Source organism: Periophthalmus magnuspinnatus, chromosome 3 (genome assembly GCF_009829125.3).
Source record: "Periophthalmus magnuspinnatus isolate fPerMag1 chromosome 3, fPerMag1.2.pri, whole genome shotgun sequence".
NCBI lineage: Eukaryota > Metazoa > Chordata > Actinopteri > Gobiiformes > Gobiidae > Periophthalmus > Periophthalmus magnuspinnatus.
The window spans coordinates 29,887,906-29,899,049 of record NC_047128.1 but is presented as its reverse complement, the minus strand read 5'-3'; the positions used below and the strand labels follow the sequence as shown (position 1 = coordinate 29,899,049).

The window sequence follows — 11,144 nt, the reverse complement described above, 5'->3', positions numbered from 1 at the left end:
AAAAAAATATTCTAACATTGGGGATCAAATTAATAAAATATGATTATTGATGTGTATTTTAACAGTAACAGTGGATGTGTTTAAAGTCTTTTTCAAAAATATTACTACATATTCCCCAATTTATTACAGATAAACTAACACTATTTGACTGTCTTAAGCGCTTTTTGTGAATACAAATCAGAAAGATTATATTTTGAAGAGACTGGATTGGTCCTGGTGTTTTAATATTGTGGCTTATACAAGTTCACACTCTAGTGGTTGGAAATGAAATTGCAAGTGATTTATCCAATCACAAGAATGCAGTAGCAAGCACATGAAAATCATTGAGTTTGTGTTCCCCCGTATTGCAATCCCCCTCCCCCCATTTATTCAGTCTAAGCAATCTACAGGCCAAAACGGGCGGGCGTTCTTTTTGGCGTCATAGGAGCTTCGTCTTTTCTTCCAGGTGTGCAAATCTTGACACCCCTAAAAACAGTAACAAACATATTAATAATGACAATAAAGTACTTTTCATATCAATTGCCAAATCTCTTTATGTTTCATGTTACTTGGGCAGTGCTTGACTCAAAGCAGCAGAGCTTTTCCAGAGTGGAGTCTTCAGAGAGTATTGTGATGGGGAGCTTGACTCTTCTGACAGCACAATCTATCATCTTTAATTACAACTTTGTGACACACTGACACTGGCTACACTTCTCTTATTTCTCTGTCACACATGCACACACAGCAGCAATTACAACCATCAGGCCATAACCCTCTTCTGTCACTGTGTCCCTGTCTACCATGCTCTGCAGGTGGAATTATTGCAGTTCAATAACGCTACACAAGTTTAGATAAAACTGAATCAGTAATGGTCTGTACAAAGTGAATGTGTTTATTAAGGGTATCTACACTACTCTTACTTTACACTTTAACAGTGAGCTCTAGGCATCACTGGGTTGGTTTGTGACATATCAGCAAATGAAACAAGTAAACCGCCTATATTTTGATATATTCTGACATGAATGAAAAACAATTTTAGCTATCTTATTTTGGATTTTCTATTTTTAAGCTGAAAAAAAGTATCACATTTTTCACTCATACTTTTTTTTATCTTCATATTGATCGTTCTTGTCCAATTCAAAACAAATAAGAATGCCTTTCAAAATTCATTAACTGAACATAAAAAAATACAGACTTTTAAACCTTGCTAATTAACACATACAATTGTCAAACTTCTCTGTTCCAAACCACATACTTTTACTGACAGAGGATTAGCTGGAGATAGGACCTGATGATTAAAAATTACTGAATCTCAATCAAAATTTGATTAATTGCCCATTTTTAGTAGTCATTAAATGTGAAGGAGACATTACTGAAACCAGAAGCTGAAGCCCTGGGAGCAAGTGATGTTGAAAATCACACACCCAGCTTCTATTTACTTGTATTTCTTTTCTTTATCTTGGTGTGTAGTAACTTTCAGTTGGCCTGTCACTATTACTATCACATCAATTCAACTAGATAAATCCACTGGTTAATTAACACTTAAAGCCCCCTTTTTTTCAAAAATAAATTTTTATAACCATACTTCTGCCTGTAAAGCCTTCAAATGGGTGTGAAATTAATTTTTTGGTCTAATTTGAAAATGAAGGTTCTCTGCCTTTCTCAGCTCTGCTATGGCACAATTTAAATTGCTGCTGTAATAGGGGTCAGCCAAGAGTCAATATTATTTCTTTTGTCACGTCTGCGGGGACCAAAGGTGAGAAAAGCTCATCATGAAGAGTGAGAGAGGTGTAGCGGAGCGAGTGCAGGAGGGAGGGTTGATGATATGGATTGGCAACGAGTAGGTAAATTAAACGTTTCTATCTTGGCTCTGGAAATAAAGGCCACAGGGAAGGTGTGGTTGAACAAGGCCTCTGTGTTGTATAGTGCAGAGCAGACTTACCTGACACTGCCCGGGTTGCTCTTCCTTTCCTGCTCCTCTCGACGGGCCCGCATCTGCTCTTGTGCCATGGCCATCTCCTCCTCCATGTTGGTAATCTCCTCTTTGGCACGGCGACGGTTTTCCTAAAATATAAAAAAAATGTAAATGTTGCTAATTATACTCTCTGTAGATATATTACACACTATTATGTATATCATTATTGTAACTACTTTGGTTGGCTTTTACCTGTCTACTTTTGCCTGCATGTTTGATGCTGTAAAACATTGGTCCAAGTTCAGCAAGCCACTCTCCATCAACTGCTGTTACACACTGCATGTATTCCTGCAATAAAGGAACCACACAAGTTACAGTTCAACATTGTACAAATTAAATGATCACAAATGTACTATGTGAAACAAGTGCTAACCTTGGTTGTCATGACAAGTTCGTGGTAAATGATGTAGTCAGGGGTGTAGCCCATTCCAAACAGAGAGCTGGTGGGATGGAGGTGACACGGCATGCCCGTCCTCACATTCACATATTCACCAATGCCCTAGAAGCAAAATTATAAATAGTCAATACAAACATGACAGATTAGCATCTTTTAACTTGCATATTGTAGGGTAATGGTATTCATCAACAGTATAGGAAACCCTTTGCAATGTCTGTCATATAATAACACATAAAATAAAGTAAAATCCGTTATGTGAGCTCCTAATCTATTAATTAACCTAAAAATCAAGTGTAATTGTAGCTCGTACCTTGAGCTTGGCTGCCTGGTGAAAGTAAGCAGCACAGATACACTTCCTGATCACGTCCCAGTCAGAGCCAGAGGACGCCAAATTCATCCTCTGTTGTACCATGATGTCCTTTAACTGTGAGCGCACCTCCCGCACCTAAACAAAAATATGTTACTTTATGGAAGATAATAGTATTGTCTTAATAGTCTTAGTTGGTTAGAAAAAAATAATTTCAAATCAAATACATGTTTCATTCAAATAGCTGAAAAGAGCCATCTGTGTCATACAAACCTTGCGCATGGCCTTGGTGTGAATAAAGTGCTCGTTGCACCAGATGCTGGAGTAATTATTGTTCTTCCACTGCATGTACACATTAAGGTAAGTCAGATGGTCACTCTCTGGGACAGCAAACTTTTCCCTCACTTGATCACTTTCCTCCTCACGACCCTTTGGAAAACAACAGAACATTTTTAAGCATTGTTATATATTTATATCTATTCTTTCTTCATTTCAAAGTAAAAAAAAATATAAAGATATGTTAACTCTTTTAAATGCTAAAATTGCATTAATGACATTTTCATCATGCGCAGGATTTTCATTTAGGGCTGTAAGAGTCTTACTTTTGGTCGGTAAAATATCGCAGGCACAGAAAGCATGGACACAATGATGAGGATGTCTGCGCTGCAGCCCATGTCACATGACACAATGAGCATTTTGGACAGAGCTGGGTCCAGAGGAAACTCCACCATCAGTCGCCCAGTGGGTGTCAATGCCCCTGAAAAGGTAACAGCAGACTATTACAGTATTTATGAGAGCATGATGAAGTGTAAAGTACATATAAAGCGCACGAGATGTTAAGAGACAGGTATGAAGGACAGGCATTAGTGCTTGGCTTCTCAAAAAATGTGAGGAGAAATAGTCAGTAAAAGGCTTATTTATCTAATTATTTATCAGATGGAGCACTGCTGACACTTAAAATACTCAAGAGGAAAACCGCAAAGATCAAAAACTTTCAGTTCTGATTTAAATGATTAGATGTCACCATCTAAGAAGCTTACAAGAAGGAAAGGCAGAGACAGCAAAGTCAGTTTGGGGCAGGTAAAGCTTAATCAGAGATAATCTGCTGTTAACACACCATACAGTGAATCCTCAAAGTCCCCCTTATCCCAAATCCCTAAATCCCAAGGAATCTCAGAGGATGAGACTGAAATGAGATCCAGCCAGTCAAATCAAACACAGGATCAGTTACTAGGCAATTACTCCACAGGCTGAACCTCACGACCTCCTTCACTGGGCCACCTCTCAAAGTCTTAGTTTTCACTGCACTGTCTGCACTGCACTTTACAGTCTTTCAGTTGTACATTGTATCATGCAGTGTGAAATATCTATTATTTGCTTCTCACCGGTGTTGTCAAGAGCACCAAGGATCCAGAGCTGGTACATAGAGTTTAGCATGTTGTCCTCAGGCGGTGGGTCCATAAAGTGGAAGAGGAGAAGGTCCTGCACTCCAAGAGACTTGAGCAGCAGAACTACGTTGGCAAGGTTAGTCCTCTGAATTTCTGGGATGGTGGTGGTTAACATTTCATTCTTGTATGCACTCTGAGTGTAGAGTCTATAAATAATCAGACAAGAATTTAAATTTTGTATTTGTTTTTCATCTCATAGAATATTAATAGGATACCAGAGGTTACCTGTAACACTGTCCTGGACCAGTACGACCCGCTCGACCTGCACGCTGGTTAGCGTTAGCCTGGCTGATAGGATACACTTGAAGAGCATCCATACCAATGCGAGGATTAAACACCTGTGAACAGTCACATTTAGGTCAAATTTTGGCATAGTCAGTGTAGTCCTGTGTACTTTGTGATGCATTACTTACCTTTAATTTACAGTATCCTGAATCAACCACAAACATAATACCATCCACAGTGAGGGAGGTCTCTGCAATGTTTGTAGCCACTATACATTTTCTGACACCATCTGGAGCCTAAAATGAAAAATGTCCCTTGTCAATAAACAATTTTCCGTCAATATTAAGTTAGTTAGTTAATGCAGATAGGGATAGGTGGAATTGACAAAAATACGGTAAATGTCTTTATTTTCAGGGGGGAATATCCCACAACAATATTCAGACAATGTTAGTTTTGGGTTGTTTTTTTTTTATCAAAGATTTTTTTTTTTTTCTGTACTACCAATATTACATTAATCTGCCTACCTCTAAATGCAGATAACCACTAACCTTTTGGAAGATTTTGGCCTGGAGGTCAGAGGGCAGCTGTGAATATATGGGGAGTACAGCCAGAGGGGGAGCATTGTCCAAATCCCCTAACCTCTCCACAATCTGATCTGATGTCACCTTCACAAAGAATGAAAAATGTTTAAATGACCAAAATCAATCTGTGCATCTAGAAGGGACAAATATGTATTATGTATATCACAAACCTCAATATCCTCCTGTCCAGGCATAAAAATAAGAATGTCGCCTATCAAGCCACTCAAATGAATCTGCAGGGCTTGTTTCACTGCAGCTTCTACATAGTCCTCTTGAGGAGTCTGCACAGAACAAAGCAACATGAAACCAATTACAATTACAAGTATTACCAACAAATGCATATAAATACTATAAATATATATACAGATTAAACTGTCAAACCTTGCTGAACAAAATGTCCACTGGAAACGTTCTTCCTGGAATGTGAAATATTGGAACATTGCCAAAAAATGCAGCAAATTTATCCGAGTCCATAGTAGCAGACGTAACAATTAGTTTCAAGTCAGTGCGTCGTGACACAACCTACAATTCAAAGGATCATAGTTTAAATATTGGGGTTCATTAAATATATGCTGCTCTAACCTATGTTTTGTATTTGGTGTTATACAGTAGAAGGGCACTGACCTCTCTGAGCAGCCCAAACAGGACATCGGTATTGAGGGAGCGCTCATGAGCCTCATCCATGATCACTGCACTGTAATGGTCCAAGTCGGACTCTCTCAGTGACTCTCTGAGCAGAATACCATCAGTCATGTACTTTATCACTGTCTGCTCAGATGTGCAGTCCTCAAATCGAATAGCATAGCCCACCTGAGAGGAAAAATAACAAGTCAGACATCTTGTCACTAGATGGCAGTGTTGCAGTTTGAATGTTGTATTGGCTAAATGTCTAGTACTAAGCCAAAGCACATTTAATATAAAAAATACAGATGAATAACATTTTTCTTTTTAACAGATTTTTTAGAAAAAGAAAATTAGTCTCACCTCTTCTCCCAGGTTGCTGCCAATTTCTTCACTCACTCGTTTAGCAACACTCATAGCTGCCACTCTTCTGGGTTGAGTGCATCCCACCATGCCATAACTTGTGTAACCATCTTCATGCAAGTATTGAGTTAACTGGGTGGTTTTGCCACTTCCTGTCTCTCCAACAACAATAACTATGCTATTATCCCTGGAAGGTCATCAGGAGAATCGGGTTAACACAATATAAATTAAATTGAGCATTTAATATCAACTTTTGTGTCCATACCTTATGATGTTAAGAAGTTGTTGTCTCACAGCAAAAATGGGTAGGTATTGCCTCTGCTCTGTAATACTCTTCTTTTTAGCAAATTCACTGGTGGCCTCACTCTTTTCTTTCATGTGCTCGGCAAATTTCTGCTCAGCTCTGGCAGATGGACACAAGTTAATGTATTTAGCATATATCATATTTGAATCTCTGTTCTTTTAACAGTTACCTGTAATCTACTTTCCCATCTTCCCCGATGACCCTGGCTCCAGACTCATCCTCTTCAGTCTTCTTGATCCCCATAATATCTCCCAGCTTAGTTCCAGCCAACTCCCAGTGTTTATGTTGTGCCTAAAACATTATTATTGAAAATAAGTTACATGGTTTTGCACAGCATTTTTTAGATCAAAGAACCAAACAGCACATTTGTCAATCTGACATGTTGGGTCTATAGTAGAAATGTCATTGACTGACAAGTTAGCATAATCGGATGAATTATTCATCAAAGTGACAAAGTTGGCCAGCCCTGGCATTATCATCCTGACAGGTCTGAACAAACAAAACCCATTAACATTTCTCCAACGTAAAGATATCATTCTTACATTTGTATTGTTTACTTCCATAAACAACAAACTTAGTAAATTAGATCAGCTATAACAAATGGGCAAAGAAAAGTTTTGTAGATTTAACACATGCATTAGTCCATTTTACATGATGATTTTAATTACCTTTTTGCGTTCCTTTTGCTCCCTGTGTTTACGAACAAGTTGGCTGCCTTTGCGAGAGATGATGGCCATGTCTGACGTCGGATCTCTAACAGGGATAACTGGCTCTGGCTACAGAGGAAAAAAATAATTCACATTTCAAAAACAATGTATCAAATGGAGGGACTGTTCATGATACTTATGCTCTTACTTACCTGTTTGGTGAAGACTATTCTCCCATCTAAGAAAGGAGGAACCAAATTGTGCACTTGTAAGTGCACCTTGGCAGCATTATCCTCTTCAAAATCTTCATCCACTTCCAGCCTTTGAACAACACCACTGGTCAGCATACGGTTGGTCTCCCATCTTTCATTATCCTGAAATAAGTAATACGACATGTAGATACAATTCCACAAATGACTAATAACACATTTAAATAGGCAACAATTATTAGATTACCTCATTGATCTGTCGCTTTTGGGCAGAAATCCTTTTCTGGGTTTGTTTCTGGAGAATTTGTTCCCTTTTCTTCACATATTCATCTGATGTAGAAGTGAAAGGGTTGTGGAATTCATCATATCCTTCATCCATCATGTACCAATCTCTATCCGCTTGCTACAAAACATTACACAAGAAGTAAAATTATGGATACTAAGACATAATCATTTCTACCTAATAATGAGAAAGGAGGACCGTTACCTTCTGATCTTCCTCCCACTGTTCTTGTTCATCCTCATTATCAAATGGAATTCCACTTTCACCATCTCCTTTTTTACCTACAAACATTGGTGCAATAAGTTAAGCACCTAATACTCACACCAAAATTAAAAAAATCATAACCACATTGTACCTTTTCCTTGTGATAAACGGGGAGTTGAACCAAAATGTCTTCTGTCATTGGCCCATTCATTGTACTTGTATGAAGGGGTTGGGAGAGGTGTGTCATCAGGGTAACGGCCTTTGACTGACCTATATACAGACCAGACATTTTTTCAGGGTATAAAGGGCAGAGTTTCTAAGTAAACATTAATCTCAGGAGTGACCCGCTAATATTTCTGTTAATAGAATATAGTAAAAGCCAAAAGTAAAATCTGTCAGCTGAACAAAAAAGTTACAGGAGTGAAGACGTTTCTGACCAGAAATGAAGAAGTGGCTTGGATGAGCAGTGAAACGTCTTCACTCTTACAACTTTTATGTCCAGCTGACAGATTTTACTTTTGGCTTTTACTTTGGATCAGCTGGACGGCTGAGGTATTATACAGACATCTTAATGGAATAATTTATCACTTTTCAGCCAAAAACGGTATACAATCTATGGACATAATGAACTGTTGTAAAAGGTTTGTTTAGACTATGCAAATAACTTATCATAGATGTTTACCTGTCCCTCCGCTCACTCTCTCTGCCAGACCTATGGCTTCTCTCGGAGCGGTCTGAATCTCGGTGTGAAGGAGCAGGAGAGGGAGACTCCCATTGGGAATGTCGAGTGCTGGCATAACCGCTGTCATCCTCCTCCCAGTTGGATCTGGAAGGTGTGTCTGTTTTCAAAAAGTGAAGTTATGTTGTTGGGTTAAAAACTCGGTTATGTACAAAAAAAAGTAAAACAAAAAACGCCAGCCTACCTCTGGAGTGGGACTGTGGAGTCATTGGCTCATCTCTCCTGCTACCGCGGCTAATTCGCTCTGACCAGCCATCTCTCTGTGAGCGGTCACTTCTGTCACTGCGGTCACCACGCTCCGAGCGCCCCCTGCTGCTTTCTCTGTCATCTAAAAATGATGAACAAGAACAAGAACATTTAATAAAGCATTTAATATTTACAATAGAATAAAACAAATTAAAACAGTAAAAAACAACAACTCTACATTCATGAAGTTTGACATGTTCACACACACCTCGTTCACTGCGCCTGTCCCTGTGTTTGTCTCTACTTCGCTCCCTGTCTTTCTCCCGTTTCCTGTCCTCTTTTGATGAGGCATAAACTCCATGTTCGCGACGGTCTTTCTCTCGCTGCTCATGTCTGCGGCGGAACTCCTCACTGACTCCTCCAGGGTTGGACGGCGTTTCAGAGCCAGTCACACGATACTTTCTGCTATAAGTGAAATAAAAATACAAACATAAGCCATACAGACATTAAAAGATACACTTACATTCATAAGGAAGAATGAATAAATTAATAATAAATGTAGATTGAGAATAACAATATTCTATAGTTGCTTTAATCTAGCATTTAATAACACTGTTTTTACTGTACATTATTTCTTTACCTTTCCTTCTTGGTGTCTTTACTTTTGTCATCATCCTCCTCGTCGGAGCCAGAATCACTTTTTCCCTCGTCCCAGTCTTTGTAGGATGAAACTTTAGATTTCTTGGAGTTTTGTTCTTCATCTGAACCATCAGCTTTTTCCTTTAAATCTCGCTCTTTCCTTTTCTGAGCAGCTAACAGATCCAAGCCCAACAGAGATGTCCGTGGAGTGGGTGCCCGAAAAACGTGAGCTTCTGGAGCAGCACTCTTCTTCTTTACGATCAGTCCCCCAACCTGAGAAGACGGATCTGACCCAGCGAGTCTGTGCATGGACACATCCTCATCCATGGTCTGTGGATGAACAATCACAAAAGGTGGTTGATATGACAATTATATTACAATATGTATTTGTTACTCATATTGATCACAATTTTCTTTTCTTTTTTTTACTGATTTTGTTGAAAACCGATAAAAATGGCTTTCTATTTTAATTTCCCTGAACATAAATAACACAGACTTTTAGCCACTGCCAAATATAAAAATAATTCTGCTCCAAACCACATGCTTTTTCTGGCAGAGAAATGGCTGAGGACCTGTCGATGAAAATGGTAAGAGCTTATCACTGACAATTAAAGTAGACAAAATCGACTAAATCAGATGAATTGTCCAGTCCAACGCTACTGTATTTTAATGGGTCAATCTATTAAAATTTGGACAATCTAGTTTACTCTAGTTTTCTGTCATAAAACCAAAAAAAACATACAGAGCTACGAGATATAATCATCATAATAAATCTGCAATAAACGCAAAAGGATACAATAACAAAAAACAACAAAAAAAACACAACTAGTGCCTTGATAAGTTAGTTGAAGTACTACGCACCGGAGGCTACGACGAACAACAACAACCAAAGGCTTCCCACAGGTCACGTTATGCACAAAAATCAATCCACTCTTCAGTCAACATATGGTAGTACAATTCAATATCACAGATTAAAAAGAAACGTAAATTAAACACAATCAGAATAATATTTCGTAAGAACAACGTGAATGTTTACAGCTGCGGAGGCCGCCATTTCAATCCCACAATCCCTCCTCTTCTTCTTCGACAGGTTTGTCATTCTGCTTATAGACACATTACTGCCCCCTTGTGTTGTCTTGGATAGACTCCTTTTAAACTCACTCCCCTGTACAGACTAAACATTGTGTTTATAGTACAATGTACAAAAAAAGTTGTTGTTTTTGTTTTTTTTTAACCTTCTGTTAAACTATTTTTAAAGAAATGTTTGGTTTCTATGGTTCAGTATAAAACAGTCTACTTTAAAATATCAAACAATAAAATAGACATAGGCATTGGGTCTACTGTATTCACCTTTGAGTTAATACAGTAATGCCTGATAAACAATTTTATGTTGTAAAGGGAATTTGTGCCTCAAATAATAAAACCATAGACTGTAGTCTATGAGGAAAACAACATTATGGCCTAATTCCTGTAAAATATGCAGAAAATGTGGTTTGAGATTATGTTCAGTTCTAATCTGATTAACAACAAATTTCTTTACAATGTGGCTAAAAGATTAAACTGACACACTGACAACACTGAAAATAGTTTTATTTGTGTTTTCTAAATTTTGGGGTAGAGGGTCCACCAGCTTGTCTATTTGGAGATGTTGCTTTGTCTGGAATGTTCCACAGTATGACATGTTCCACTGTGTGGCATTTACCTTATATATCTATCATTCATCCAGTTACAGACAGATATTTTAAAAACATGCATTCTTTCTGTGAGCATGGTCGCCTCCCCATAGATCTGACCTGTAACTTAGCCTGATGGTGCTTGTCTCCATTTAGAATTTAGATTTTCCCACACTCTGGGACCCTCAAATAAATGCCTATGACTCCATGGAGACAAGAAGGTGGCAGACCCTCAAATACATTTCCATAACTGATACAAAAGTCACTGGCTGTGAGCAGCGCAACTCCAAACATCTTATGTAGGGCTGATTCCGTGGACTTTGGCACAAGTTATCAGCTACACGCACGCGGTCTTATGCGACGC

The 11,144-nt window shown here is 38.5% G+C and overlaps 1 protein-coding gene across 2 annotated transcripts; it reads right to left on the bottom strand.

The window, feature by feature from the left end:
* Positions 1 to 361: 361 nt before the first annotated feature.
* On the bottom strand, positions 362 to 10,228 carry dhx38 (DEAH (Asp-Glu-Ala-His) box polypeptide 38). Of its 2 annotated transcripts, none has more exons than XM_033983196.2 (27): positions 10,144 to 10,228; positions 9,109 to 9,437; positions 8,737 to 8,933; positions 8,467 to 8,610; positions 8,226 to 8,382; positions 7,695 to 7,813; positions 7,544 to 7,620; positions 7,304 to 7,459; positions 7,060 to 7,221; positions 6,869 to 6,976; positions 6,370 to 6,491; positions 6,162 to 6,299; positions 5,897 to 6,083; positions 5,537 to 5,722; positions 5,294 to 5,434; positions 5,083 to 5,193; positions 4,880 to 4,996; positions 4,520 to 4,627; positions 4,332 to 4,444; positions 4,044 to 4,252; positions 3,261 to 3,415; positions 2,932 to 3,087; positions 2,662 to 2,796; positions 2,328 to 2,453; positions 2,147 to 2,242; positions 1,922 to 2,043; positions 362 to 465 (listed from the first exon to the last, which is right to left on the bottom strand). In XM_033983196.2, the coding sequence occupies exons 1-27, from the start codon at positions 10,204 to 10,206 to the stop codon at positions 384 to 386; spliced, it is 3,816 nt and encodes a 1,271-aa protein (XP_033839087.2). In that variant the 5' UTR covers positions 10,207 to 10,228; the 3' UTR covers positions 362 to 383. The 2 variants fall into 2 exon arrangements, with proteins under 2 accessions (XP_033839087.2, XP_033839090.2); XM_033983199.2 differs by having other exon boundaries at positions 8,737 to 8,930; positions 10,144 to 10,178.
* Between the last annotated feature and the right edge of the window lie 916 nt (positions 10,229 to 11,144).

Coding starts and splice junctions, on each gene's coding strand:
- dhx38 (XM_033983196.2), bottom strand. CDS start 10,206: ATGACAAACCTGTCGAAGAAGAAGAGGAGGGATTGTGGGATTGAAATG. Junction 5,194..5,293: donor TGGACATTTTGTTCAGCAAG/GTTTGACAGTTT, acceptor TGTTCTGTGCAG/ACTCCTCAAGAGGACTATGT. Junction 4,997..5,082: donor CTGGACAGGAGGATATTGAG/GTTTGTGATATA, acceptor TTCTTTGTGAAG/GTGACATCAGATCAGATTGT.